General features: G+C 34.3%; 1 protein-coding gene across 3 annotated transcripts in view; it reads right to left on the minus strand.

Annotated features, from left to right (window-relative positions):
* The window catches only part of LOC134531217 (uncharacterized), a 136,493-nt gene that overhangs the window by 96,614 nt on the left and 14,322 nt on the right, over nucleotides 1-25,557 (minus strand). For 2 of the 3 annotated variants that reach the window (XR_010074969.1, XM_063366882.1), the window contains exons 2-3: nucleotides 11,736-11,883; nucleotides 6,750-6,907 (exon numbers count right to left, since the gene is read on the minus strand). Coding sequence is in view for 2 of the 3 variants with exons in the window: in XM_063366882.1 (XP_063222952.1) it covers nucleotides 6,750-6,907; nucleotides 11,736-11,883 (306 nt within the window). In the remaining variant the exon portion in view is untranslated. The remainder of the gene's footprint in view (nucleotides 1-6,749; nucleotides 6,908-11,735; nucleotides 11,884-25,557) is intronic. The other variant, XM_063366881.1, reaches the window with a different exon arrangement.

Genomic DNA, 25,557 nt, shown 5'->3' on the forward strand with positions numbered 1-25,557 from the left:
ATAATTTTTTTGAAGGCGGTGACATGTTTTTTAATCTCTAAAAGACACATTTAACCATCACTCGTTACATACATGATATCAGGGATATAGAATAGGACATACCGTCAGTTGGGGTGAAGGTGACCAGATTTCATCTTCATAATGAATTTTTGTTAACAGATTTTAATATGTTTATTTATCTAACTATGTACATGTATAGAGCTAAACTTGTTTCTGTAATGCTGTTATTGAAAAAAAAAATTACTAATATATTAATGATGTTTTTAATTTTTTTATGTAATTGGTCATGTTCACCCCAAGTGAGGTATATGTGAAAATTAAGTTTATTTTCATTGTAATATTCATCTTGCTAGTGGAAGGATTAAAATGACCACATCATATAGTTACGAACGTGAGCAAGGCCGCGACACATGCAGGTGCACAGCTGGCTGACATCATGTGGCCGTGCAACATGAGACGTTCCGTGCGCACCTGGGTCCCCTCCCTCCAGCCCTCAGCTCCCTGCGCGGCGCTGTTAGTTTGACATCCAAAACCTGACAGCTGCGGAGTTACGCGAGCCGCCGACACGTCTTTCGAGAGATTTCTGCCGTCGGGTCGGCGCAGAATGACGCGACTGGCCCCAGCCGCGCTCGTGATTTCTGGAAAGCGCCTGGGCTGATATAAGATGAGAGTTGAGTCAGTCGGGAGTTCTCCCGCGGCGGCGTTTCCAGGGCGATAGTGCCGCTGGTGCGGCAGAGTGGCGAAGTCCTTGGATGAAGGTTCCAGGGCAGGGGAGGGAGTCAGTGAGAGTTTAGTCGGGAGTTCTCCCGCGGCGGAGTTTCCGGGGCGATAGAGCGGCGAAGTCCCTGGACGAAGGTTCCAGGGCAGAGAGAGCAGTTCCGGGCGATAGTGTCGCAGGCGTGGCGGAGTCCCGAGCGAAGTTCCAAGCGAGGCGTCGAGCGGAACCTCGGCGAAGGCAAGTGCATCGGCGGCGAAGTGCGGCGACGGAGATCCACGAGGGGTGCTGCGGAGAGAGTTGCGCCACAGGTGCGGCTCAGCGAGGTGTGCGGAAACTGAGTGACTGGGCAAGCAACATTTTTAAGTGCAATTGATTATTTGTGACATAAGTAGTGGCAATAAATAAAACTGTGTGATTTTAAAATCTATTAATTGGGCTATCCTTTACGAACCCCCATAAATCGTAACAATACAGGGTTTGTTCGGAAAGTAATAGGACTGAGTCAATTAAAAAAAAATTATTGAGCCAATCGTTACAATTCTTTAAAAAATTTCATAGTAGGCTCCTTCTGCGTCGATGCAGCGCTGCCACAGCGATTTCCAAGCATAGAAGGCATCACGGAAGGCCTTCTCCGGAATAGCCTTGAGAGCCGCGGTGCAAGTGCTTGGATCCCCTCTGTCGTCTCAAAACGCTCGCCTTTCATCGGCCTTTTCAAGCGAGGAAACAAAAAGAAGTCCGGGGGGGCCACATCTGCGCTGTAGGCCGGATGCGGAAGCGTTGGGATGCCGGCCTTGGTCAGGTAGCTGTTCACAAGAAAGGTGGTGTAAGCCGGGGCGTTGTCATGGTGCAACTTCCAGTCGGCTGCAATGTCTTGTCGGACCCGATTGACCCTTCGTTTGAGTCTCTTGAGCACTTCCACGTAAAACTTGGCGTTGACGGTTTGTCCAGGAGGAACAAATTCATGGTGGACGATGCCTTTGATGTCAAAAAAGACAATGAGCATCGTTTTCACTTTGGATTTTCTCATTCTTCCCTTTTTTGGGCGAGAAGACGCCGGCGTGTGCCACTTGGAAGATTGCCTCTTTGTCTCGGGATCATACTCAAAGATCCATGACTCGTCACCTGTGATTACGTTATTCAAAAATTGGGGGTCTCTTTCACACATGTTCAAATTTTCTTGGCATACTTCCATTCGCCGCAATTTCTGGTCGTCAGTGAGCACTTTTGGGACCATCTTCGCGCACTCCTTGCGCATGTTCAAATGCTCCGTCACAATGTCATGAATCACAGATTTTGGTAAATTTAACATCTGGGCAATTAAACGAATACTCAGTCGACGGTCTGAGTTCAAAACTTTGCGCACACGAGTCACATTGTCGGGGTTTGTCTTCCAGCACGATCTTCATCGGCGACCTCTTCCCGGCCCTCCGAAAAGGCCTTGTGCCACCGAAACACACCACTTCTTGCTAAAGCATCATCTGGGTAAGCCTGCTTGATCATATCAAACGTCTCTGTCGCAGATTTACCGAGTTCCACACAGAATTTAATCGCGTACCTCTGCTCTAACGAAAGCTGCATTTTCGGCTTGCACCACTCACAGAAACACGTCGCGCGAAAAAGCCTGTCCTGACTCTCCAGCTGCTCGGAGACAACTGACCAGCCGCTCGTTCGTTAGCTAGGAACCCCCTCTACCGAATCCAGTCGGTGCGCGCACGCTCCGAAGTACAGTCGCGGCGGAAGAAAATGAGTCATATTACTTCCCGGACAAACCCTGTAAGAGAAACACCAAAAAAAATATGTAGAGAAAAAAATGCTTATTTATTAGTTTTACTCTGTAATAAAAAAATATATAAACAATTTAGAATAAAATAAAGTTTTTTTTTAAATTAGACTGCCAATAATAAAAACTCAAGTGAACCGTTCTTGTCTTAGATTTACATACCTATCAATAGTTAAGGTGACTTCACTTAAACTACTTGTGCACAAAACTGGAAAATAATTGAATTGATATTTTACAAACATTATCATTTAGGCTATTCCAGAATATGATTGACAGTTATTTCCTAAAATAGAGGTCCCTACAAGTTATGAGAACAGCCAAAAACCAAAAATACATCATTATTAGTATAATAAAACAATTAACTTATATGTGAAGTAAACCTTACAATAATAGAAAAAAGTAGACCTAACTACCACAGGTAAGCTACTGGAAATAACAATTGAAATCTGTTAGAGATACATAATATTGCTAAAATAAAATTGTAAACATGTTCCTACTGAAAGTGAAGACAACAAACCACAAAACACAAGCATAGAGATTACAACAACATAGAAGACACTTCTTGACATAAATTACTAGACATTGGGGTGAACATGACCATGTGGTCATCTTTATCCCAAAATGCTAAAGAAACTGCACAGTTCCAATAAAATTAGTTTACCTTAGAAATTTATATCTATTTGGCAATTTTTATTATTTACTTACTCTATATCCCCTCAAATCAGTAAACATAGTAATTTTATTTGCCTTTAATTTTTTATTATACGTGTCAGTAATAAAGTATTAGTAACATTATTAATCATAACAAATATTTCTTGAATTTTATTTGTTTCTAAATTTCTGTCTAAAATTGTAATTTCAGTCTCACAATCACTTCTTTTAATAGAAACTCTCAGATAATTTTTTATCTTCATTACCTGGACTGTGTTAGGCAAACAAAACAAATTTCATAAAAATGGACTACTTCACCTCACTGGTCACCTTCACCCCGATTGACGATACTTGAGTTGAAGACTTAAATTATGATGTGCAATAATTGATTCCCATGCGAAATAAATCGCTAGCAGAAGCTAGTTATAAACTAATTAAGTTAACTTTTTCCTTTATTTAAGTTCAGTGACTACTTAAAAACTTTTTTTTTGCACTTTAAATTAATTATGAACCTGTTTTTACCACCTTTATTTAATTGTCAGTTAGTATAACTGATTGATTTATCATTTATTTTCCATTTAAACTAAGTCAAAACTCAGATACAATAATTGCCAATTAAATAAAGCAGTAAAACAGGCCCTAGATAAAGCATTTTTTAATAGTTATTGGACATAAAATAAGTGAAATAACTTTAACAACAAGTGTGATATACATATATACAATCCGTTAAAAAAAACTAGTACCGACACCTTTACTGCCTTATACAACACACAGTATAGGCAAAGATTAAATAATAGATACTATGTAACAAGTACATCACTTCCATACAAAATATAAAATACCTACGCTATAAAAACCTACAAAAGTGCAGTACATCGGGCTGCAAGGAGAAACGTATTCGACAAACGCGCGTAATCATTAAATGTCTAAGACAACGTGTGTAATCTCGCCACGTGGTTTCGTTCGTGGATAAGTGGAAAATGTCTTATCGCAGTGCCACAGAATACACTAGAAAGGAACTTATATAAACAAGACTTACTTCTTTTTTCTATTTCAAATTCTTCTATAATAATCTAAGTACATAACGTTCAGCTGTTAACCACACACACTGTACAACACAAATATACACTCGCGTGCATTTGAACGACTTGACAATTCAATAGTTAATGCTTGCCTAGCGAAACAAGTGATGGACAAAATTTAACCCCGCGCCCCACTCCCTCGCAATGGACGACATGAAATGGGGAGGAGCCAAGCAGTTCAAGTAAGGGCTGGATGAAGCGCCACTGTCAACTGTGGGAAACATTATGTAAATAAACAGTCGCTAGTAATGAAATTCGAATAAGCCACATTAAAAGTGTTGTCGTACACAACGCCATTAATAATTTGAATTCATTCGAATTTGGTGACGTGACACCATGACGTCAGAGGGCGGGTACCTAAAGTCGTCCATTTTCCTGTGAGACTCGACCGATCATCGCCCGATGGCGACCAGTGCGGTCGCACCGCCCGCACCGCCCTAGGACCAGCCCTGGCAATATACATCATCTACATTTAAGCAAGAAGATGCAATATTATACAAACTGACTGAGTGACCAAACATTAATTGAATCATAACTTTTCTTCAAACATTTTCTTCTTTTCATTTGTATTTTTCATATATAGATGCACAGTATATTAAACATGCATTCCAAACAAGGCTAAATCATTATTTCAAAAATTTTTGCAATAAAATTTTTACTACATATTTTCTTTTACATGTACAAATTATTTTGTAAACTTAAAACTGATTTATAATCATCTTAACCACTTTTTTCACAAAGAACTTGCATTTATAAAAAAGGAAGGTAAATATCCACAAATTTTATTTCACCATTTTGTAGAAAATGCTGTGCTCTTTCCAATGGTACCAAGCCCAAGATTGTAAATATTAATAGAAAAAAATTATAATAGGATTACTGAAATGATATTTACAATTTTTGGTAAATCATTTTTTCCCCATTCTGACATAATTTGCACGTACTTACGGACATTTAATTAGATGTTATGAGTGATATTTGAAATCTACGTAAAATTTTGTATAAGTATGGTGAATTTCATGATTCTACATTAAGAGGCCACTCCAGTGTTTCAGGGGCACTACGCAACCCGCGTTAACCTCATAAGATTCAATGCTATTTTCATTTTTCTTATAACTAATTAACTAATATAGATTTCGAAATGATGCTTGCTTGATATGTAAGACAACGATGCTCTTATCAAAGCCCCTTTCTTCAAAAATGTGCATAAATTATGGTTCAAACCTAGACAATACACTTATGCATATTAGTAAAGATTAGTATAAAACCATAATTTATGCACATTTTTGAAGAAAGGGGCTTTGATAAGAGCATCGTTGTCTTACATATCAAGCAAGCATCATTTCTAAATCTATATTAGTTAATTAGTTATAAGCAAAATGAAAATAGCATTGAATCTTATGAGGTTAACGCGGGTTGCGTAGTGTCCCTGAAACACTGGAGTGGCCTCTTAATAACTGTTATAATAAATGTAATTTGAAGCAAGATGTGTCATTCGACTTTGGTAGTGGATTAAAAAAATTCTACCATACAGAGGGAAAATTTGAAGGACTTTAAATTCCAAACTAGAGCCAATATATCAAAAATGAAAAATATGGGTTGTTTGTCTGTAGATACCATGTACCAAATTCCATCCAAATTTGAGATGGTGGGGTGGACACACCTGGATGATCTGGTATGGAATGCCCCTCTAGCTCTATCCAACTCCGTGACTAGTTTGGACATTTAAAGTAATTATCATTAAATCATATGAACTATTAAGTTCAGTTACAGGTAACTTTATTTGAAACACACTGGATAATTAGAGTAAGTACCAATATCAGTTTTAAACTGTTTGATAGTAGGCAACCTTTGGGAACCAAAGCAGTATATTTACACTATTATATTAATATTGTAAATGTGAAATGAATCAGAAAGATAAATTACATGGTATTTTGTAGTATAATGCCTTAGGATACGAATATTTGCCCAGGAAGCATTAAAAAGAAAATTCAGTTTATTTGAAATTTAACTTTAATGACAACAAAATTTCTGGTGCCCTACCACAGAAATATGATATATCTGCTGGCAGTAAGTAATTGAATAAATGTAACAAAATATTAGTGTACAACATTTGTGTAATAATGAAGGTTAGTGACACATGCTAGGTAAGGACTTCTCACCATAGGGTGGAGAAATAGGAGTACCTAGAAAAAGCCTAACTCAAACACTGTCAACATTATGACGAAGGATGATGATGTGAGATGGATGCAGGGTGGGGAAATAGGAGTACCTAGAGAAAGGCCACCTGTGATTACAGACACATAGGCTCCATAGGCACTGGGAATCGAACCCATTTCCTCTTGGCTGAATCTTAAAAGGGAAACCACCTACAAAAGTAGTTACAACATACTTATATTGAGTATATACTACAATGAACAAGTGAGAATATTATTAATGTCAAAGTATTTTTAGTTGGACTGACTACAAGGAAAAAAACTTCAGTTAAGTACAGTAACGAACATGCAGTAACACAACTTACCGATCGAACAGTCTGTTTGGATGGGTAATACTTGGGGCCCCTGGAGCACTCCAAATGGGACACTTTTTCAATCGTGAATGGGGCCCCAAAGAATTCTATTTCAGGAATTTGTGTCAATTTCCCAGACTTGTTTTGGAAAAAGGTTCTCAACTTTTCATCTGCAAAATATTCAAAGATATAATACTAATATTATTCATGCACTAATATAATGAACAAATAACAAATTATTGCATAATACAAATAAGTAGTTTAGATTTGTCTGTTATCTAAACTGACAGGGATCAGCATGCAAAAATCTGGTAGTTATAGAGTTGGTCGCATAATTATTGACAATGTTAAATATTTTAACACCTAAATTTCCAAAACAATTATACTGGTAATTAGGCCAGTCAACAAGAGGCAAATGCGCACTTTTTACCAGCAGATCTGAAAACTTGTTACAAGGGTAATTCGAAGATGCTGAATCTATTGGTGCTAATTATTTTGAAATCGGACGTGACTTTTTGGAGAAAAGGGCTAAAAATTGGTTTGACTCAATTTTCCTCAGAATCTAGGCATTTAAGCGAAAAACTTTTTAAACAAAAGTTGTGGAGAATTAAAAAATACATAGAAAAGGTTCTCAGGTCCATCTTTGTATTTGCAAACATGAGCGAGAAATATTGGAGAGAAAATAGTAAAGCGTAATTGTAAAAGTGGGGCTAGTGTGTGTGCGAGCATACGTGTGAACTAAACACAAACGAAGGGTCTTCGGTTATTCTCGGGCCTCTCCGCCATGACTAGCCAGACAGTGCGAGTTAGACGGAACCATTAGTCTCTCTTTTTATTATTTCACGCGTTAGCGAGTATTTTTCGTCTTTGGCCGTCGAGTGTCGAGCGTTCTATATATCTATATATATCGGTGTATAAGCGCGCCATTTTTAAATCGAATCATGATGCTTATGGCACGTCAAATTCTTATTTATTGTAAAAAATAGTGAACCATAAATAAAAAAAAATATTTCATTTTAACAGAAACTAATATTTTCCGAAACTATTTTTCTTCAGTCAAGAGTAAAAATAATGAATTATTTTGTGTCTGGACATAAAATTAATTTATATAATTAATTTCTATAAATTATTTGTTCCACAAAAATTTATTAGTACATCACATTGAATACGTATTCTTTTTAAGATGAATTTTAAAATTAAAATTACAGATTTTTTGCCTCATAAAATATTTACTTGTATATTAAATTGAATACATATTTGCAAAAGAAGAATTTTATGTTTATACATAAAATTAATTCAAAATATACAGGAAAGGATACTAAACACCTGGAAATTATTTTTTGTAGAGACATAATTTTATTTGACTTTTAATATGGAATAAGAAAACATTAATGCATTTTTTCAGCTTCAAAGTCGTTAAAATTGCAGGAAAAAAATTTAATGGGCCACAAAATAATTGGAATTTAAACGTGATGAATTAAAATTATTCTACGACTGTGTGCTATTTCAAATTTAAATTTAAATATTACAATTATAATAAATCAATTATATTTGAAGTAAATTTTATAACTCACGGAATTTGTATTGCGCCCACACAAAATATTCATTGCCAATTTTCACTATGTTAAAAATTGAAACTAAGTGCATTATTTTAATTCCACGAAATTTGGTCCAAAAATTAAAATTATGTACAGAATTATAATTCTAATAAAATTATATACATAATTTTAATTCTCACATTATAATTTGGGGCATTCAATTGTGTACATAATTTTAATTAGAGAATTAAAATTATTAAAAATATTATAAATGAAAAAAAAACACTTGATAGTCCTATGAACAAGGTGACCGATCAAAAACGGGGCACTCTGGATTCGTGTATCATATGCTGTTCGTTTCGTGTATAAATTGTTATTACTGTGATAATTTTAACAATTATTTTTTCTTTTTCTTTTTTGTAGAATTGTGTATTGAGCGGTAGGATGCTTCGGAGAAGAAAATTCGTTTCAACGTTATATATCTCTGTTTGCGAAAGTCTTGTGCTGTGTGAGTTTTGTATGCTGAATCTACACACTTCAAACTTTTTTTTCTTCAAAAACTTATGTCTAGGTAAGTTCAATATTCACATATATTAATTTTTTTATACAATTATTATTGTAATCGAAAGAACTCTGAGATATTAGACTGGCTTAGAATTTCTATAAATTTTTGGTTATTGATTAATTAATTATTGTTTAATAATTTATTGTTCTTTATTAATAATTCTGTTTCAATAGATAGTTTATTTATTATTGGTTAATAAATTTAAGTAATTAATTTTTTTTAATACTTGTATTCAATATACTATTGATAAATGTTATTGTTTAGTATTTTGTTGTCATTTTATTAAATTTATTACTAAACTATATCCTTACTAATATTATAAATGCGAATAAGAAATTTGTTTTTTTTGTTTGTTTGTTTGTTTGTTTGTTTCGCTTTCACACGGAAACTACTCAACCGATTATCATGAAATTTCGTGTGCATATTTTCAAGTGTAGAGTGAAGGACATAGGACACTTTATATATATATATATATATATATATATATATATATATATATAAACAATATTTTTTTTGAAGAGCAAAAAATTGATATTGTGATGTATGAATGTCCGACTGAGAGTTTGAGTAATTGAATGAAATTTAAATTTTAACGCCATCTGGCGTTTCCATAAGTAAATTAAATAATTTGCCAATCTAATTCTGTAATACTGTCGGTCAATTCACTATTCAATATAGTATAGCATCTGCTTCCATATTTGTTTTTTATTTTTCTGTCACCGACAAACATTACTTAAACTTTTTTAATTTTTGAGGTTAGGTTTCTGTATATTTTCTTCAGTGATGGTTGTTTGGACGTTTATGCTAAAGGTTATATTTTACTTTCAAGAGAATTTTGTAATTTAGTAGAAAATGTAGATCTTATTACTCAAGTTTTCCCGGAAATGCAACAAAATTTGAATAGTGATCAGTGGTTGTGCGCAAGAGCAACAATGGCGCAAAAAATGATATCGTTAATATAAACAAAACAATTATATTTTAAAAGAGGTGCAAGGGACAATGAATGGTAATACCTCCTAATATATATACAGAACAAAGCACTTCCTATCCTGCATAATTTTTAAATTCACTTGAACTTTCGGGTGTACCCTCACATAAACTTCAAATGAAACTAAATGTACAAGTTATGCTTATGCGAAATCTAGTTGCTTCTCGACTATGTAATGGAACGAGGCTTCAGATCACACAATTAGGGCAGAATATACTTCGTGCTACTATTCTAAAAGGTGTTGGTAAAGGGGAAAGTGTTATCATACCTCGAATCCCAATTATCCCCACTGATCTACTGTTCCAATTCGAAAGAGTTCAGTTTCCCGTCAGGCTTAGTTTTGCTGTTACCACCAACAAAGCGCAAGGGCAAACATTGCAGGTAGCAGGGAAACATTTGCAAAAGCCATGCTTTTCCCATGGCCAACTATATGTATAGCATGTTCGCGTGTATCCAATGCCCGAAATCTACACATATTCTCACCGGACAGAAAAACATAACACATAATATACAGGAACATCCTAGAATAATACTCTGATTTAAACTCTTATAAAGAAAAATTAAATTAATATACGTTAATACTTTGAACTTTTAAAATGTTAGTATTTAAAATTATTTATTTTTTTGTAATAGTACATATTTCAATAAAGAATGTTTTCAATTTTTTAAGCTAAATTGTATGTTGGAATTTTTAAATACTGATGATCCCAGTCACGCAAAAAAAAAAATTACCATAATTTTTTTCTCTTTGCAATGATCGTTGATACTTATTGAAGGACATCAACGCAAGTGAAGTCGCAGTTAAAAGTTAGTTATTTAATAAATGTCAATCAATTTACTATTAATTAATATATTAATGTTTAATAATTTATTATTTTAAAATAATTATAATAAAAATAAATTATACCAAATTTTTCGGTTGTAAGGAATTAATTTTTCATTACTAAATTTGCGTCAAGTTGAATGTTCTATGAGCTATTATTTGTTAATATTTTGGGAAAATGGATACATTTTGCTCCGCTTCTATTTTACACGTGGTTCTCAAAACAATTGTTGTACGCACATGCTTTTATATTGTAGGCAGGACCTTTGAAAAATCTGTTATGTCTACAATATTCTAGCCTAGACACTTTATTATTCATTTTCTTTTATTTTAGAAATCTTATAGTTTCCAAAAAAAACCTTTTAACAATATGATGAAATGTTTGGCTATATCTTTTTTTAATGTATAAGCAAACTCATTAAGCGGACATTTAGATACAGTTGTGCTTATCTAAGCAAGTACAGTTTGAAACTATTAAAATATTACGTCTTAATACTATTCTATGTAAATAGTAATAGAAAACACATTAAAAATAATAAATAAAAATATATTTAGGAAAGACTTGACCAAATATAGTAAACACTTTCAAACAAACATAAAAGAATAATGTTAATTATTTGAACGCTAAGATAACTATAAACGAACTCTAATAAGTTATATTTAACAAAATTTAAGTAACAGTTGATGACTGACTACAAATTTTAAAATTATAAAGGATATGTTATTCAAAATTATAAATTAATAAATAATAATAAATTATTAAACATTATTAATTAATCAATAGTAAATTGATAAACCATTATTAAATAAAGTTTAATACTTAAATTTAATAAACTAACACTAGATTACTAAACAATAGTTATTAATCAATAGTAAATTGATTAGCAATTATTAATATATTAAAGATTAATTTCTTAAACTTATCAACCAATAAAAAATATATACTAATTGAAATAGAAACAATAATTATTTAATCAATAACTGAAATTTTATTGAAATTCTAAGCGAGTCTTATATCTCAGAGTTCTTTCGATTACAATAATAATTGTATAAAAAAATTAATATATGTGAATATTGAACTTACCTAGACATAAGTATTTGAAGAAAAAAAAGTTTGAAGTGTGTAGATTCAGCATACAAAACTCACACAGCACAAGAATTTCGCAAACAGAGATATATAACGTTGAAACGAATTTTCTTCTCCGAAGCATCCTACCGCTCAATACACAATTCTACAAAAAAGAAAAAGAAAAAATAATTGTTAAAATTACCACAGTAATAACAATTTATACACAAAACGAACAGCATATGATACACGAATCCAGAGTGCCCCGTTTTTGATCGGTCACCTTGTTCATAGGACTATCAAGTGTTTTTTTTTTCATTTATAATATTTTCAATAATTTTAATTCTCTAATTAAAATTATGTACACAATTGAATGACCCAAATTATAATGTGAGAATTAAAATTATGTATATAATTTTATTAGAATTATAATTCTGTACATAATTTTAATTTCTGGACCAAATTTCGTGGAATTAAAATAATGCACTTAGTTTCAATTTTTAACATAGTGAAAATTGGCAATGAATATTTTGTGTGGGCGCAATACAAATTCCGTGAGTTATAAAATTTACTTCAAATATAATTGATTTATTATAATTATGGTATTTAAATTTAAATTTAAAATAGCACGCAGTCGTAGAATAATTTTAATTCATCACGTTTAAATTCCAATTATTTTGTGGCCCATTAAATTTTTTTCCTGCAATTTTAACGACTTTGAAGCTGAAAAAATGCATTAATGTTTTCTTATTCCATATTAAAAGTCAAATAAAATTATGTCTCTACAAAAAATAATTTCCAGGTGTTTAGTATCCTTTCCTGTATATTTTGAATTAATTTTATGTATAAACATAAAATTCTTCTTTTGCAATTATGTATTCAATTTAATATACAAATAAATATATTATGAGGCAAAAAATCTGGAATTTAAAATTTTATAAAATGCATAATTTAATAGGAATAATATTTTAATTTTAAAATTCATCTTAAAAAGAATACATATTCAATGTGATGTACAAATAAATTTTTGTGGGACAAAAAATTTATAGAAATTAATTATATAAATTAATTTTATGTCCAGACACAAAATTAATTCATTATATCAATTAATTTTATGTCCAGACACTAAATAATTCATTATTTTTACTCTTGACTGAAGAAAAATGGTTTCGGAAAATATTAGTTTCTGTTAAAATGAAATATTTTTATTTATTTATGGTTCACTATTTTTGACAATAAATAAGAAAATGACGTGCCATAAGCATCATGATTCGATTTAAAAATGGCGCGCTTATACACCGATATATATATATAGATATATAGAACGTTCGACACTCGACGGCCAAAGACGAAAAATACTCGCTAACGCGTGAAATAATAAAAAGAGAGACTAATGGTTCCGTCTAACTCGCACTGTCTGGCTAGTCATGGCGGAGAGGCCGGAGAATAACTGAAGACCCTTCGTTTGTGTTTAGTTCACACGTATGCTCGCACACACACTAGCCCCACTTTTACATTACGCTTTACTATTTTCTCTCCAATATTTCTCTCTCATGTTTGCAAGTACAAAGATGGACCTGAGAACCTTTTCTATGTATTTTTTAATTCTCCACAACTTTTGTTTAAAAAGTTTTTCGCTTTAATGCCTAGATTCTGAGGAAAATTGAGTCAAACCAATTTTTAGCCCTTTTCTCCAAAAAGTCACGTCCGATTTCAAAAAAATTAGCACCAATAGATTCAGCATCTTTGAATTACCTTTATATCAAGTTTTCAGGTCTGCTGGTAAAAAGTGCTTACTTTGCCTCTTGTTGACTGGCCAAATTAATTAATATCTATTCATGTGTTCTCTATGAAATATCAAAAATTGTGTTAAATGTTTGTTTATTTTCCAGTTTTTAGTTTTTGTTTATGGATAGTTAAATATATGGTTTTCTAAATCTATGATTGAATAGGAAGTGGTGCAAAAATTATACATATTTATCTTTAATTGTAAAGAAAAGTTTGTACAAGGTAATCATTTTGTAAAAGCTTATGTTTGCTGTGTAATCAACAATAAAGGTTCCAGAACTAAATGAGTCTATAATAAACAATCCTGTAGGTCAGAAGTATATTTCGACTTTTGTAATAATTGTGATAAACATATTTAAGCATGAGTGAACAATAAATACATGTTCTACAAGCCTCTACTGAAGAATTTTTTTGATAATTTGTGACAAATTTTAATATTACGTTTCATAAATTGTAATTAAGTATTATAACATTAGAATCATTGTATGAATTCAAAGGCCAGAATATAGCTTCTATAGTATAGTTCACAGCAAGAGATGATATAACCACTACTCTACAAGTGAACTAAATGCAATACAACTAGAACATTATGATTAGTGGTGCTGTTTCGAAGAATAACTGCAACACCAAGACATTCAGAACATTAGTTAAGGACGAGTCCACTAAGTTGACTGAAGGAAGAAAAGAAGTGCCATCGGGTCATTCCATGCCATTTCACACACCTGTTGACATCACCATCACCGAATTCAATGAAACTTAGGGCTTTAACAGTATAGGTGCAGGAAAGTAAATTCTCAAAGTTACAGCCCCCTGTGAATAATATTTTTTATACAGCAGGGTTGCCAACTTGTGGAAAAAGTAGGAATTTTGCTGCGCAAGGTCCATTAAAAATATTTGTAACTTCCTTTGTAGTTGAGTGAGAACCTTGATGTAGGGCTCAGTAGAAAGCTAGAAAAGTGTAATTTGAGATAAAAATAAGTTTTACGAATTTTAAAAGAAATTTGTTTCAAGGTCATGTTCATGTAACATGTGACCTTGAAAATTTTGAAAAGAGTATTTTTGAAAAATGTGAAATAATTATATGTTATGAAGTGCATTATTGGCTATAAGTGACATAGGTTTCAATTTGGGATGGATCTGGGATCAAACACTAGAACATTGTGAATTAGGCCATGTTCACTAAAGGGTCATTCCATGTCAGTTTATCCATAGCATGTAACCCATGTTTTTTGATTTTAATAAAAATTGGTTCAATTGTTAGGTGACAAAAGGCCCACTTAAAATCCAGAATTTTAGATTTTTACCTTAAATACTTCCTGAGAAATCGAAGGTTCCTTTGTGACCATTTTTGGCCTTAAACAGGTAGTAATGACAGCATAAATTGGTCAGTATCTGTGTTCCGTTGCTTGTATTTCACTGTAATACCAATATTTCAGAATAAGAACACTTTTCCTTATGTAAAATTCTCTAGAGAATTCAAATTTTGCCACCAAATTGCTATATCTATAATGGTTTGTAAGTTATAACAGAATTATTAACATGATTGATGTTTCATGTATCATCTGCATCCTTTATTACAAAATAGACTGTATCTCAAAAGGCAGACCTCACAAAAAAATGAGCTTGGCACTATGTGAAAGAGGAGGAAATTTTCTTTAAGATACATTAAAAAAAAATTGTGGCTTTCTGCTGGAGTGTTGAAAAACAAAATGAAAATAACTTGGTGATGTAAATGGGGCCCCTAACAAAAGGCAGCCAGAAGATGGAAGCAAAGAGGATTGAATATAAGGGTTGTGTATGTCCCATGTTTTCCGCATATTACACAAGGATTTTGTGCAAATTTCAAAGCCTCTAATTACCTTCCCTGTGTTATCTCCCTGTGTTATGTGCAGAACCATTTCATGTGACTGTACATATGTCATTTCTGCATGGAGTCTGCCTGTTAGCTATAAGAGAGGGGTTCTTTGATACTTGCTTTGTTCCCCTTGGCATTGGTTTTTTTTTCTGCTTCCTCAGAGGCAGTTGAGAGATAGGCCTAATATCTGGGCTGTCACAGCAAATGCAGTATAGTGGCCCATGAACAGAGGGGCAGAGGGGAGGAAAGCAATAAAGATAACCGGGGTCAGAGATAAGGCGTGTGTCTGCCACCATGCAGACTACACTGTGTAGGCCAGTCTTACTGCGCTGCCTGTGTATAATGTTAGTGGAAAGTCTTAGTTCATTATAAGTTGGATGAGAACTACATGGCTACCAGAACTACTAAACTAGAATTCTGTTCTGTTGGGAATGATATGCATGAAGAATGCCATAAAGAGTGTTATATTAAAACAAAGGGAATCAAAAGATTGGAATCACTTTCCAAAGATATTCAAACTCTTCTTGTGCTGAGAACAGGTATTTCTAAACATAATCTTCACATCATATGTTTTCATCACGAATTGTTTTATATTAAGAAGTATGAAATGTTTCAGACATCATGTTGTGATCCTATGAAAGTGCATAGTGTTCCAGTTAAGTGTTCTTTGCGCACAATCTCTTTACAGTGCTACAGAAAAGCAGCAGACAAGGGACTTAATTTAATTCCCGGTAAAAAATTATGCTCCTCATGTAGGAATAGGTTGTATAATATTCAAGAAGTAGGTGCACAGGTATCTTCAGAATCATCTGAAAGTGACGTTGCAGAGGGTTTCGAGATTCAAGCATCAAAAGAAGAAACCCGTAGCTTACTTGACAAAAGTTTGGAATATTTGCAACAGTCACCAATAAAACTGCATGGTGTACCACAACATGCAAAAGAAAAATATGGGAAACGTAAAGTACAAGAGGTATCATCAGCTGTAGCAGACAAAATATCTAAAGTATTAGATGTACAGCTTCCAGCCACATCAACTAGTGAAAGTACAGAATTACAGAGGCATAAAGTGGAACAAAAGGTTGCCGATTTGGACAGTATGGTAACTTTAGTAAAGCAAAAGCTGCCCACAATGAATAGACAAAGATAATTACAAATTCTTACCCTTATCCCTCAATCATGGTCCAGACAGAAGGCAGCACAAGAATTTGGTGTTTCTGAGTACATGGTAAGACAAGCAAGACAACTTACACTGGAAAAAGGAATCAGCGCATTAGTTCATCCCACAGGTGAGAAGAAGTTACCTGAAGAAACTGTGCAGGTCATTCAAGATTTCTATCAAGATGATGAGTTTTCCAGGGAAATGCCAGGAATGAAAGATAAAGTTAGTATATCAAAAAATGTTTACAAACAGAAAGACTTTTGCTATGCAACTTGCATGAGCTGTATTGTTCTTTTAAGGCAAAATATCCATCTCTCAAGGTAGGGTTTTCAAAGTTTTGTATGTTGCGTCCTAAATGGTGCGTTTTAGCTGGAAGTTCTGGAATCCATTCCGTCTGTGTGTGCACTATACACCAAAATGTTGAATTACTTCTTCACTGTCTTAGTGTAGGTGAAAAGTATAGTTCACTTATTTTGTATCTTGTATGTGACATTTTAAATCCTGCCTGTATGCTAAGACAATGTGAGCAATGTCCTTCTCCAGATACTCTAAAGCAGCATCTATATCATACTTTAGACTGTGATCCAGATGATGTGATTGAATATCAACAGTACGTCAGTACAGACCAAACACAATTACAAACCCTTACCTCAAGTGTAGAAGACTTTATGGAAATTTTAGTACAAAAAATGGAAATCCTCATACCTTATTCCTATACCACAAAGAAACAATCAGACAACCTCAAACAGCTGAAAGAGAAAATAAGTGCAAGAGAAGTTATATCTTTATTAGATTTCAGTGAAAATTTTTCCTTCGTTATCCAAAATGAAGCACAAGGATACCATTGGACCAATAGTCAATGTATAGTTCATCCAGTAGTCATTTACTACAAAAATTCAGACAATGCTAATTTGAAAACAAGCAGTCGTTTTTTGTCAAATGATTTGGATCATGATGTTTCCATGGTGTATAAAACATAGTCAGAAATAGTCACATAAAATGTTAAAAGACACCTGCCTCATGTAAAACACATACATTATTTCAGTGATGGTTGTGCTGCTCAGTACAAGAACTGCAAGAATATCCTCAATTTGTGCCACCACACACAAGATTTTCAGCTCACAGCTTCTTGGTCATTCTTTGCCACAAGCCATGGCAAATCATCCTGCGATGGAATTGGGGGAACTGTTAAGCGACTGACATCAAACGCTAGTCTTCAACGACCATTCCAAGACCAAATTACATCAGTGTCTAAGATGTTTACCTACTGCAATGAGCACATAACAGGTATTATCTTTCATTACATTGACAAGAATGATGTGGATGATGTTCGTTCGACTCTACAACAACGGTATACTATGGCAAAGACAATCCCAGGCACAAGAGGGTTTCACAATGCTTCACCAATATCATAGTATGAAATAGGAATGAAGAAATCAAGTCAGGATAATGCATATTCCTTAGTTTTCAATTTCGCTACAGCAGCTAGCAAAGACCCTGGTGGTACGATATCAAAACTGTATACTGGTTGCTCTGTGTCTTGTGTACCTATATGACAAAAAATGGTTCGTTGGTGCTGTAAACAACATTGATAGGTCAGAAGAAGATGCTCAAGTAACCTTCATGCACCCTGCCGGTCCAAGTGCTTCCTTTTACTGGCCTTCACCTCGAGACGATGTGTGCTGGGTTCCTTTTGCACACATACTCAGCATCTTGCAGGCACCATCAACAAGCAGCTCTGGCAGAACTTACAGTTTTTTGAAAGAAGACTTGTGCAAGTGTGATATAGAATGGCAGCTTTATCAGAAAAGCAATGCAGTTTGCTAATTGCAAAAATTGGAGGATTGTGTCAGTAGATTCTAATTCATTGGCAATAGATTTGTGTAAGTAGGAAATTTTTTTATGTGTACATATAGCATTAGTAAGCGATTATCGAGTACATTACATGTTGCCAGCAGAAAGCCACCATTTTTTATATAGTATCTTATAGGAAATTTCCTTCTCTTTCACATAGTACCAAGCTCATTTTTTTGTGAGGTCTGCCTTTTGAGATACAGTCTATTTTGTAATAAAGGATGCAAATGATACATGAAACATCAGTCATGTTAATAATTCTTTTATAACTTACAAACCATTCTATATATAGCAATTTGGTGGCAAAATTTGAATTCTCTAGAGAATTTTACATAAGGAAAAGTGTTCTTATTCTGAAATATTGGTATTACAGTGAAATACAAAGCAAGGAAACACAGATACTGACCAATTTATGCTGTCATTACAACCTGTTTTAGGCCAAAAATGGTCACAACGAAACCTTCGATTTCTCAGGAAGTATTTGAGATAAAAATCTGAAATTTTGGTTTTTAAGTGGCCTTATGTCACCAAACAAATGAACCAATTTTTATCAAAATTAAAAACAATGGGTACATTTTCAATTTTTGTTGGATGAACTGACATGGAATGACCCTAAAACTACTCTAGTAAGGTATTAACGCAATTAAAAAAATGGCGTAGCTTTAAGTCATTCGTGGATTTAACACTGAATTAAATCCTACATATGATTCATTTACTCATTACCAGTACTGCAGGTTACTGTTGCTTCCTTTCCTTTAGTTGGCTTTCCGATGTCTTTGTGTCAAAGGCTGTTAAAACGGATGTCCTTCCAGTTGCTGTTCTTGGATCTACAGTAGTGAGCACATCTTCAATTGAATCTTCATAACATCTGGATGTTGGGGATATACATAAGATGGGGAGGGACCTTGTGGATGCAGGAAACTAATAAGAACTTCATGAGAACTTTCTTCTACTTTCAGAACACATCCCAACCACCACCCACTTCCGTACATGCATGTCACAAAACCTTTAACTTCATTCACAGACAATGTACATTTAATTTTATTCATGTAGTGAGTTTCACCTTCAGTTTCACTAGAAAATTACTTCACAATTATTTCCTCAGATGAAACAGGCAGGAAGGTATGATGCTTCTGAGTTCCAGGTATTGGTTTAGCATTTGCAAATCTTTCAGACAACACCTTTCTTTTATTCATTACCTCTTCCTGAGTGACATAAGCAAAATTCATGTTATGCAAACTACTTAAACTACTTACAGCCCATTCAGGCAGTTGCCGTGGGGTCATAATTTGGTCTGTGTAATGACGTTTCAGACTTGCCCTGGCTGCCAGTCGCTTCAGTGTTCCCCCTAGACCATCACATGTATTCTTGCCATGAGAGGTGGCAAAAAAGTGCCACTCAGCTCCAACTCCAAAAATTCATTTACATGATACATCAAATTTGAGAAGTTACTTTTATTCTTGTATTGAGCAGCACAACCATCAGAGAAGTAATATATTTTACATAAAGTTTTCTTTCAAAAATGGAATAAGATGTGTAAGAAAAGCATTTACTGCAATGACATCATGTTGGAGACAATCAGAAATTATTGTTAGGATGGTAGAATTTATTTCCTCTGTTGACTCATCACGGTAGTATATTGCAAATGGATGAACTGTAGCCTGTGCATTGTTCCAATGGAATCCCTGAACTTCATCTTGCATAATGAAAGAATAATTTTCTGCAAAGTCACACACAACAACTACCTCACAAACATCTAATTTTTTTTTAAGATCCTTTAGGTAGTTCCCTTGCTGGTATGCGTTGAAAGAGTGAGTTTGTAATATTAATAATTTAGAAATGAACAATTCTATTAAATCATCAGATGACTTCACAAGAACTTCAAGTGTGTAAACTTTTGATGCAACCCACTGCTTGAATGTTACAGTTTCAATTGAATTCTGCTCCCATGTCATCTCCAGTGATTTTCATATGTTATCAGGGCCTGCACATTCTGCACACTCATGGAAGAAACATTTAATTTGGGGAGCATTACACATCATTTGAGCCACATAGTGGTGATGTGTTAACAGATTTTCTCTTTCCATGAGTTTGGCCAAATTACAGCCATCTATTAACAACTTCATATTTTGGTGTGTTACACAGACACATACAGTGTGTGTCCCACTAGATCCTGCCAAAACCACATATTTAGGCCGTAGAGATGCAAATTTGGAGAAACCAATTTTGACACTTGGATGCTCCTGTTTGAACAAGGCATATACTTCTCTCAGATTGTTTAGTAGCAGCCTCTTTTGTTTGTGTTCTTTGGTATCGCCAATTCGAATAGTTACAAAGTCCTTTTTACCAGGCATCATTCTGCTTACATTGTCGTTTGAATAAAACATCTGAACAATATTGACGACACTGCAGTCTAGATATCTCCCTGGTTTTGGATTAGGTGATGTCATTATTCCACTTTCCTTCACTAACTTCTTTGATGTTCGTATCATGCAGTTCGTTGCAGTTGGGAATTCCTTCTGTATTCTGCTAATACTCCAATCTTTAGGTAAAATAGTCCAAATTGCACCTTCATACTTCTTTCTGTACACCCTTCAAACTTTCCCTTCAATTGTTCTAATATATTTTCATCACAACTTTTTTCCTGTGATACTCCTACTTCTGGTACAGGGATTTGAAATATTCTTTCATGAATTGCAGGGTCATTCCATGTGAAATGACCCTAAATAGAATATTTTTTCTTTTTTTTTTTAAATTTGAATTCTATATAAATTCAATAACAGTATTCCAAAGATTATGTGAAAAGTAAAATGTAATGCTAAATTTGTAAACTGATGGCGATGGTCTATTTACAAAGTTTTGACAGTTAACTGAATGTGTTACTCTGACAATAACCCAGAAGTTGGTTACACTGAAAATTTCACTCTTAACAAACAGCTGATAGGTGGCAATTGGAATGGTTTCTCCAGGCCTAGAAGAATATTTCCACAGTATATAAAAGTTTATTGCAGGTAAATATATACATTTTATTCACATTTAAAAAGTTACTTGTACCACGTCACACCCGTAACACTGTTTAGTACTTAAAGTTTGAAACAAATGAAACTAAAAGTAATAGGGAACTGAAAATTTATATGCACTAGCTCAGTCATATAACCTACAAATTTCAATCACAATTTTTTTTAGTAATACTGCTAATAAGAGCTGAAAATACTGTTACGGGTGTGACAATACATTAATAATCAATGTGTACATAGTATATCAGACATGTTTGGTTTAGATACACTGCACATTTCTTAGAATTTTTTTGGGTGTTTGTTAATACTCTTAGAGTACCTACCCATAAGTTCATAATTTTCTTGATACATGTATACTCATCTATACATTGGTAGTGCTAACTTAACCTATAATTAACATAACCTTGCTAATTTTTTCCATTAAATTAATAAGTTATTACATTTAAATTATTTATTACTATTTAATAATGATCTGGTAAGTTTAAAGTGCTTATGGCAGTGATCATGTACAGTAATATACTATAAGATAATGACTGATTGTCAATACTGGAAAATGTTACTAAGACAGCTTATTTTTTCCTTTGTTATAGCCTATATAGTACGACTAGATGTCTTCTACTGAGAGGGTAAAAAAGTATCGGCAAAAATTACACCAGAATAAAGAAGAACATGAAAAACGTTTGGAGAAGGAAAGGGAAAGAGACAGAAAAATACGCGACAAAGCAAGAGAAATGTGTCAGATAAGCAAAAAAGCATTAAAACGTAAAAGGCTGAACGATGCAGACAGACAAAGAAAACACAGAGAGAAAATAAAGAAGAGAGGAGCAGCAACAATTTCAACAGGACTGACACCTGATAAAGAGTCATATTCTTGTATCCGTTCTTTTGGAAGAGCTGTTAATAAAGTAAGAAAGCACCTTCCGTCTAGTCCAAGGAAGAAAAGTGCAGTGGTTAAGAAACTTTTGTTAGAGGTACTACCTGAGGTAGCTAAAAAAGTTGCTAATATTTCTAAAACAGGAAAACATTTACACAAAGAAACAGAAGAAAAAGTACTGGAGTTTTATGTAAGATATGATGTTAGTTGTCAAAAACCCGGTCGAAAGGATATTGTAATCATTAAAAATCTTCTAACAGGTGAAAAAGAATATTTTCAAAAGAGAATTATGATTACAACAATAGGAGAGGCGTACGAGCTGTTTATTTCTGAATATCCAAATCTAGAAATCAAGAAGTCCAAATTTTACTCCTTGCGACCCCCATATGTTCTGCCAGTAGCAGAAACACCACATAATGTGTGTGGCTGCAAATACCATTCCAATATGCAGTTATTAATTGATGCTGTGAGCAAAGCTGTTACGTTCCATTGTCAAATGGATGATCTTCTAGTTACTGCAGTATGTGATGAAGACAATTACCCTTGCATGGCTAATTTTTGTGACCAGTGTAGACATTTTCCTATAATTGGGCTCATTGATAAAGACAACATGGACATAGATGTCAAGTGGCAACAATGGAAAGATGTCAACCTCATAGAGCATACAGGAAAAATACACAACTGCATACAAGAAATTCAGAATCAATTTCCACAATTTAAACTGCACTGTTACATTAAAAGAAAGCAAGCACAGCATTTCGAAGCTACAAAATTAAAAGTTACAACAAATACTGCTGTTCTTCAAATAGACTTCGCATAAAACTATACAGCAGGGTTTCAAGATGAAATTAAAAGTGCACATTGGCACAAACAACAAGTATCACTTTTCACTGCAGTTGCTTGGGTCGGTGTCTGCAGACATTGTTTTGTAATAGTCAGTGATGACTTGAACCACAACAAATACAGTGTCTGGGTTTTCTTAAATAAATTGATCACTGTCTTGAAAGAAGAATTTCCCAGCCTTGCACGGGTTCATATATTTTCGGATGGAAGTGCAGCTCAATTTAAGAACCGTTACATAATTCTGTCTTTGACATATTTTCAGCAAGATTTTGGTATTGATTGCACTTGGAACTTCTTTGCTACATCTCATGGCAAAGGGTCTGTAGACGGTGTAGGAGGGACAGTGAAACGTACAGTTTGGCGTTTAGTCAAGTCACGTCAGTGTGTTGTACAGTGTGCAGAAGACTTTTTTGACTGTGCTAGGAATGCCTTAAAGGGGATAACAATCTTCTTCACATCTGCCATTGAGATTATTTCAATGTATGAAACTGTGTCCTCAAGATGGGTTAATGTTGATCCGCTTCCAAGGCTCCAAAAACTTCACAGCTTCCAGCCTGTGACTGAAGGCGTTGTTAGAGTTGCTATAACATCTTATGGTGAAAACAGTTTGGTTGTAAACTTGAAAAATGCATATAATGAGTGTGAAGTTAGTGATGCTCCACAACCAGGCTCATCTGCATCAGTCAGCATAGAGGGCACAGACAGTATTGAAGTTGGCGACTTTGTATTTGTGCAACTTAATGTAATGGGTCTTGGGACCAAAACCACTAGCCAGAAAGACTATTCCGAAGTTCCCTGAGTGGGCATCATAAAAAACTCTGACTTTGATGTCTCGAAGTTGGTAGCACTGGCCGACATTAGCGCTACCTGTTGATGGGTGTCTGAAATAAAAAAGAATTGACTCGCCCAAGCCATCCTGCTAAAACCAGGTGCTAAAGGGGCAGTCTGGTGCTGCACTCTGGCGGCCCACGGGGAAGTTAGCTGGGAGGTTAGTAAGTTTGTCACCAGATGTTGCGGTGGTCAGCTCCACGGGCTCGCCACAAGAGAAGAAGTTACTATGTCCGCCGCTAGATGTTGTGTGTGGTCCATCTTTGCACACACATTTTTTATGCCAGTCGTCCTTGGAGTCGGTCAACTCTTGGCGAGGTTCACGCCAGGGCAATGCTCCGGAGCTGAATTCTTAGAACCGAGAGGGGAGGGGTTGGCAAAAACGCAACGACGCTGGGAACGAGCATCCATGACGAGACTTTCGAGGAGTGAACCTAAGGTGTATTCGTGACAGTAAAGGCTATGGTCAGCTCGTCTCTGAGAAATGGTAACAGCTCGTCCAGAGCTGTTGTATGCAGTTTTAGTCATGAAGTGAAGTAATGTTACAGACCTGGGACGTGCCTGCAAGGGAGAGAAATGTCAAACGGGCTGCCAATGAAGTCTTAGATTTGCAAAAGATCCGATAGGTCTCTGGGAAAGGTGCTTCAGTCTACTGGCACAAAGTTTAAATAAGGAGAGTACACCAGCCTAACAAAGAGTAAATCACCCAAAGTAACCAAATTATAAAGAAAAATAAAATTTCCAAAAATAATTTAAAATTATAATAAAATTAAAAAAAAAAAAAACATGTCGAAATACCAAATTTTCGGCACAGTCAGAGTGCTTTCTTTGAATAAAACAACAAAATCATTTGGTTTGTCTTCCTAACGAGAATCCATTAACTCGTAATTGGTCGTGCTATGAGCATTTTGCTCACCCTCAGAAATCTTGTTTTTATTGCTGCGTGGAGGTGTCCTTTTTTCTAGCTGAGTTTTGAACCTTCCTTATCAAGTCACTAGGTGGCTGACCGGATGTAACTGATACTTGGCCTTGAGATATGATATCACTTACAGGCATGCACACCGCATGAGCAGTTTGCTCACAGTGCGACCATTCGCGTTGCTTCATTTGTGACGACTGTTCGGTTTGCTAAGTGCTGTGTTTAGTCGTGGAATATATTCTCATGAGACTTATTTTGTTTAATATAAATCTAATGATTCGTGGTATTACTTATTGAAATGAATCGGGGAAGAACATTGTGGCTTTGGCTCTTCAACAAATCGCTGAATGTTCCAGAACAGATAAGTTATGTTATAATTATTAATATTCTGATTGAAAATACAAAATTTATAAAAACATATTTTACATAAAACATCAATTAACATAAATGATAGTAAACATTAACATTTTGTCAAAAAAATTGTTGATTTTCGTGTCAAAATAAGAAATTAGTTTTGAATACGGAAGCTGAAAAGCTGAATTTGGACATAAGTGAGACAAGATTTTATAATTTTGGAAAAGCACTTAGGAATTCCAGAAGAAGATATGTAATTGTAGTCTTTTCATAGTTCTATGTTTGTTTTATTTTTGACAAGAATTTTCAGTAATGTAATATATATTCTGTGCTTTGTATTTACAGAAGT

This window comes from Bacillus rossius, chromosome 3, assembly GCF_032445375.1.
Source record: "Bacillus rossius redtenbacheri isolate Brsri chromosome 3, Brsri_v3, whole genome shotgun sequence".
NCBI lineage: Eukaryota > Metazoa > Arthropoda > Insecta > Phasmatodea > Bacillidae > Bacillus > Bacillus rossius.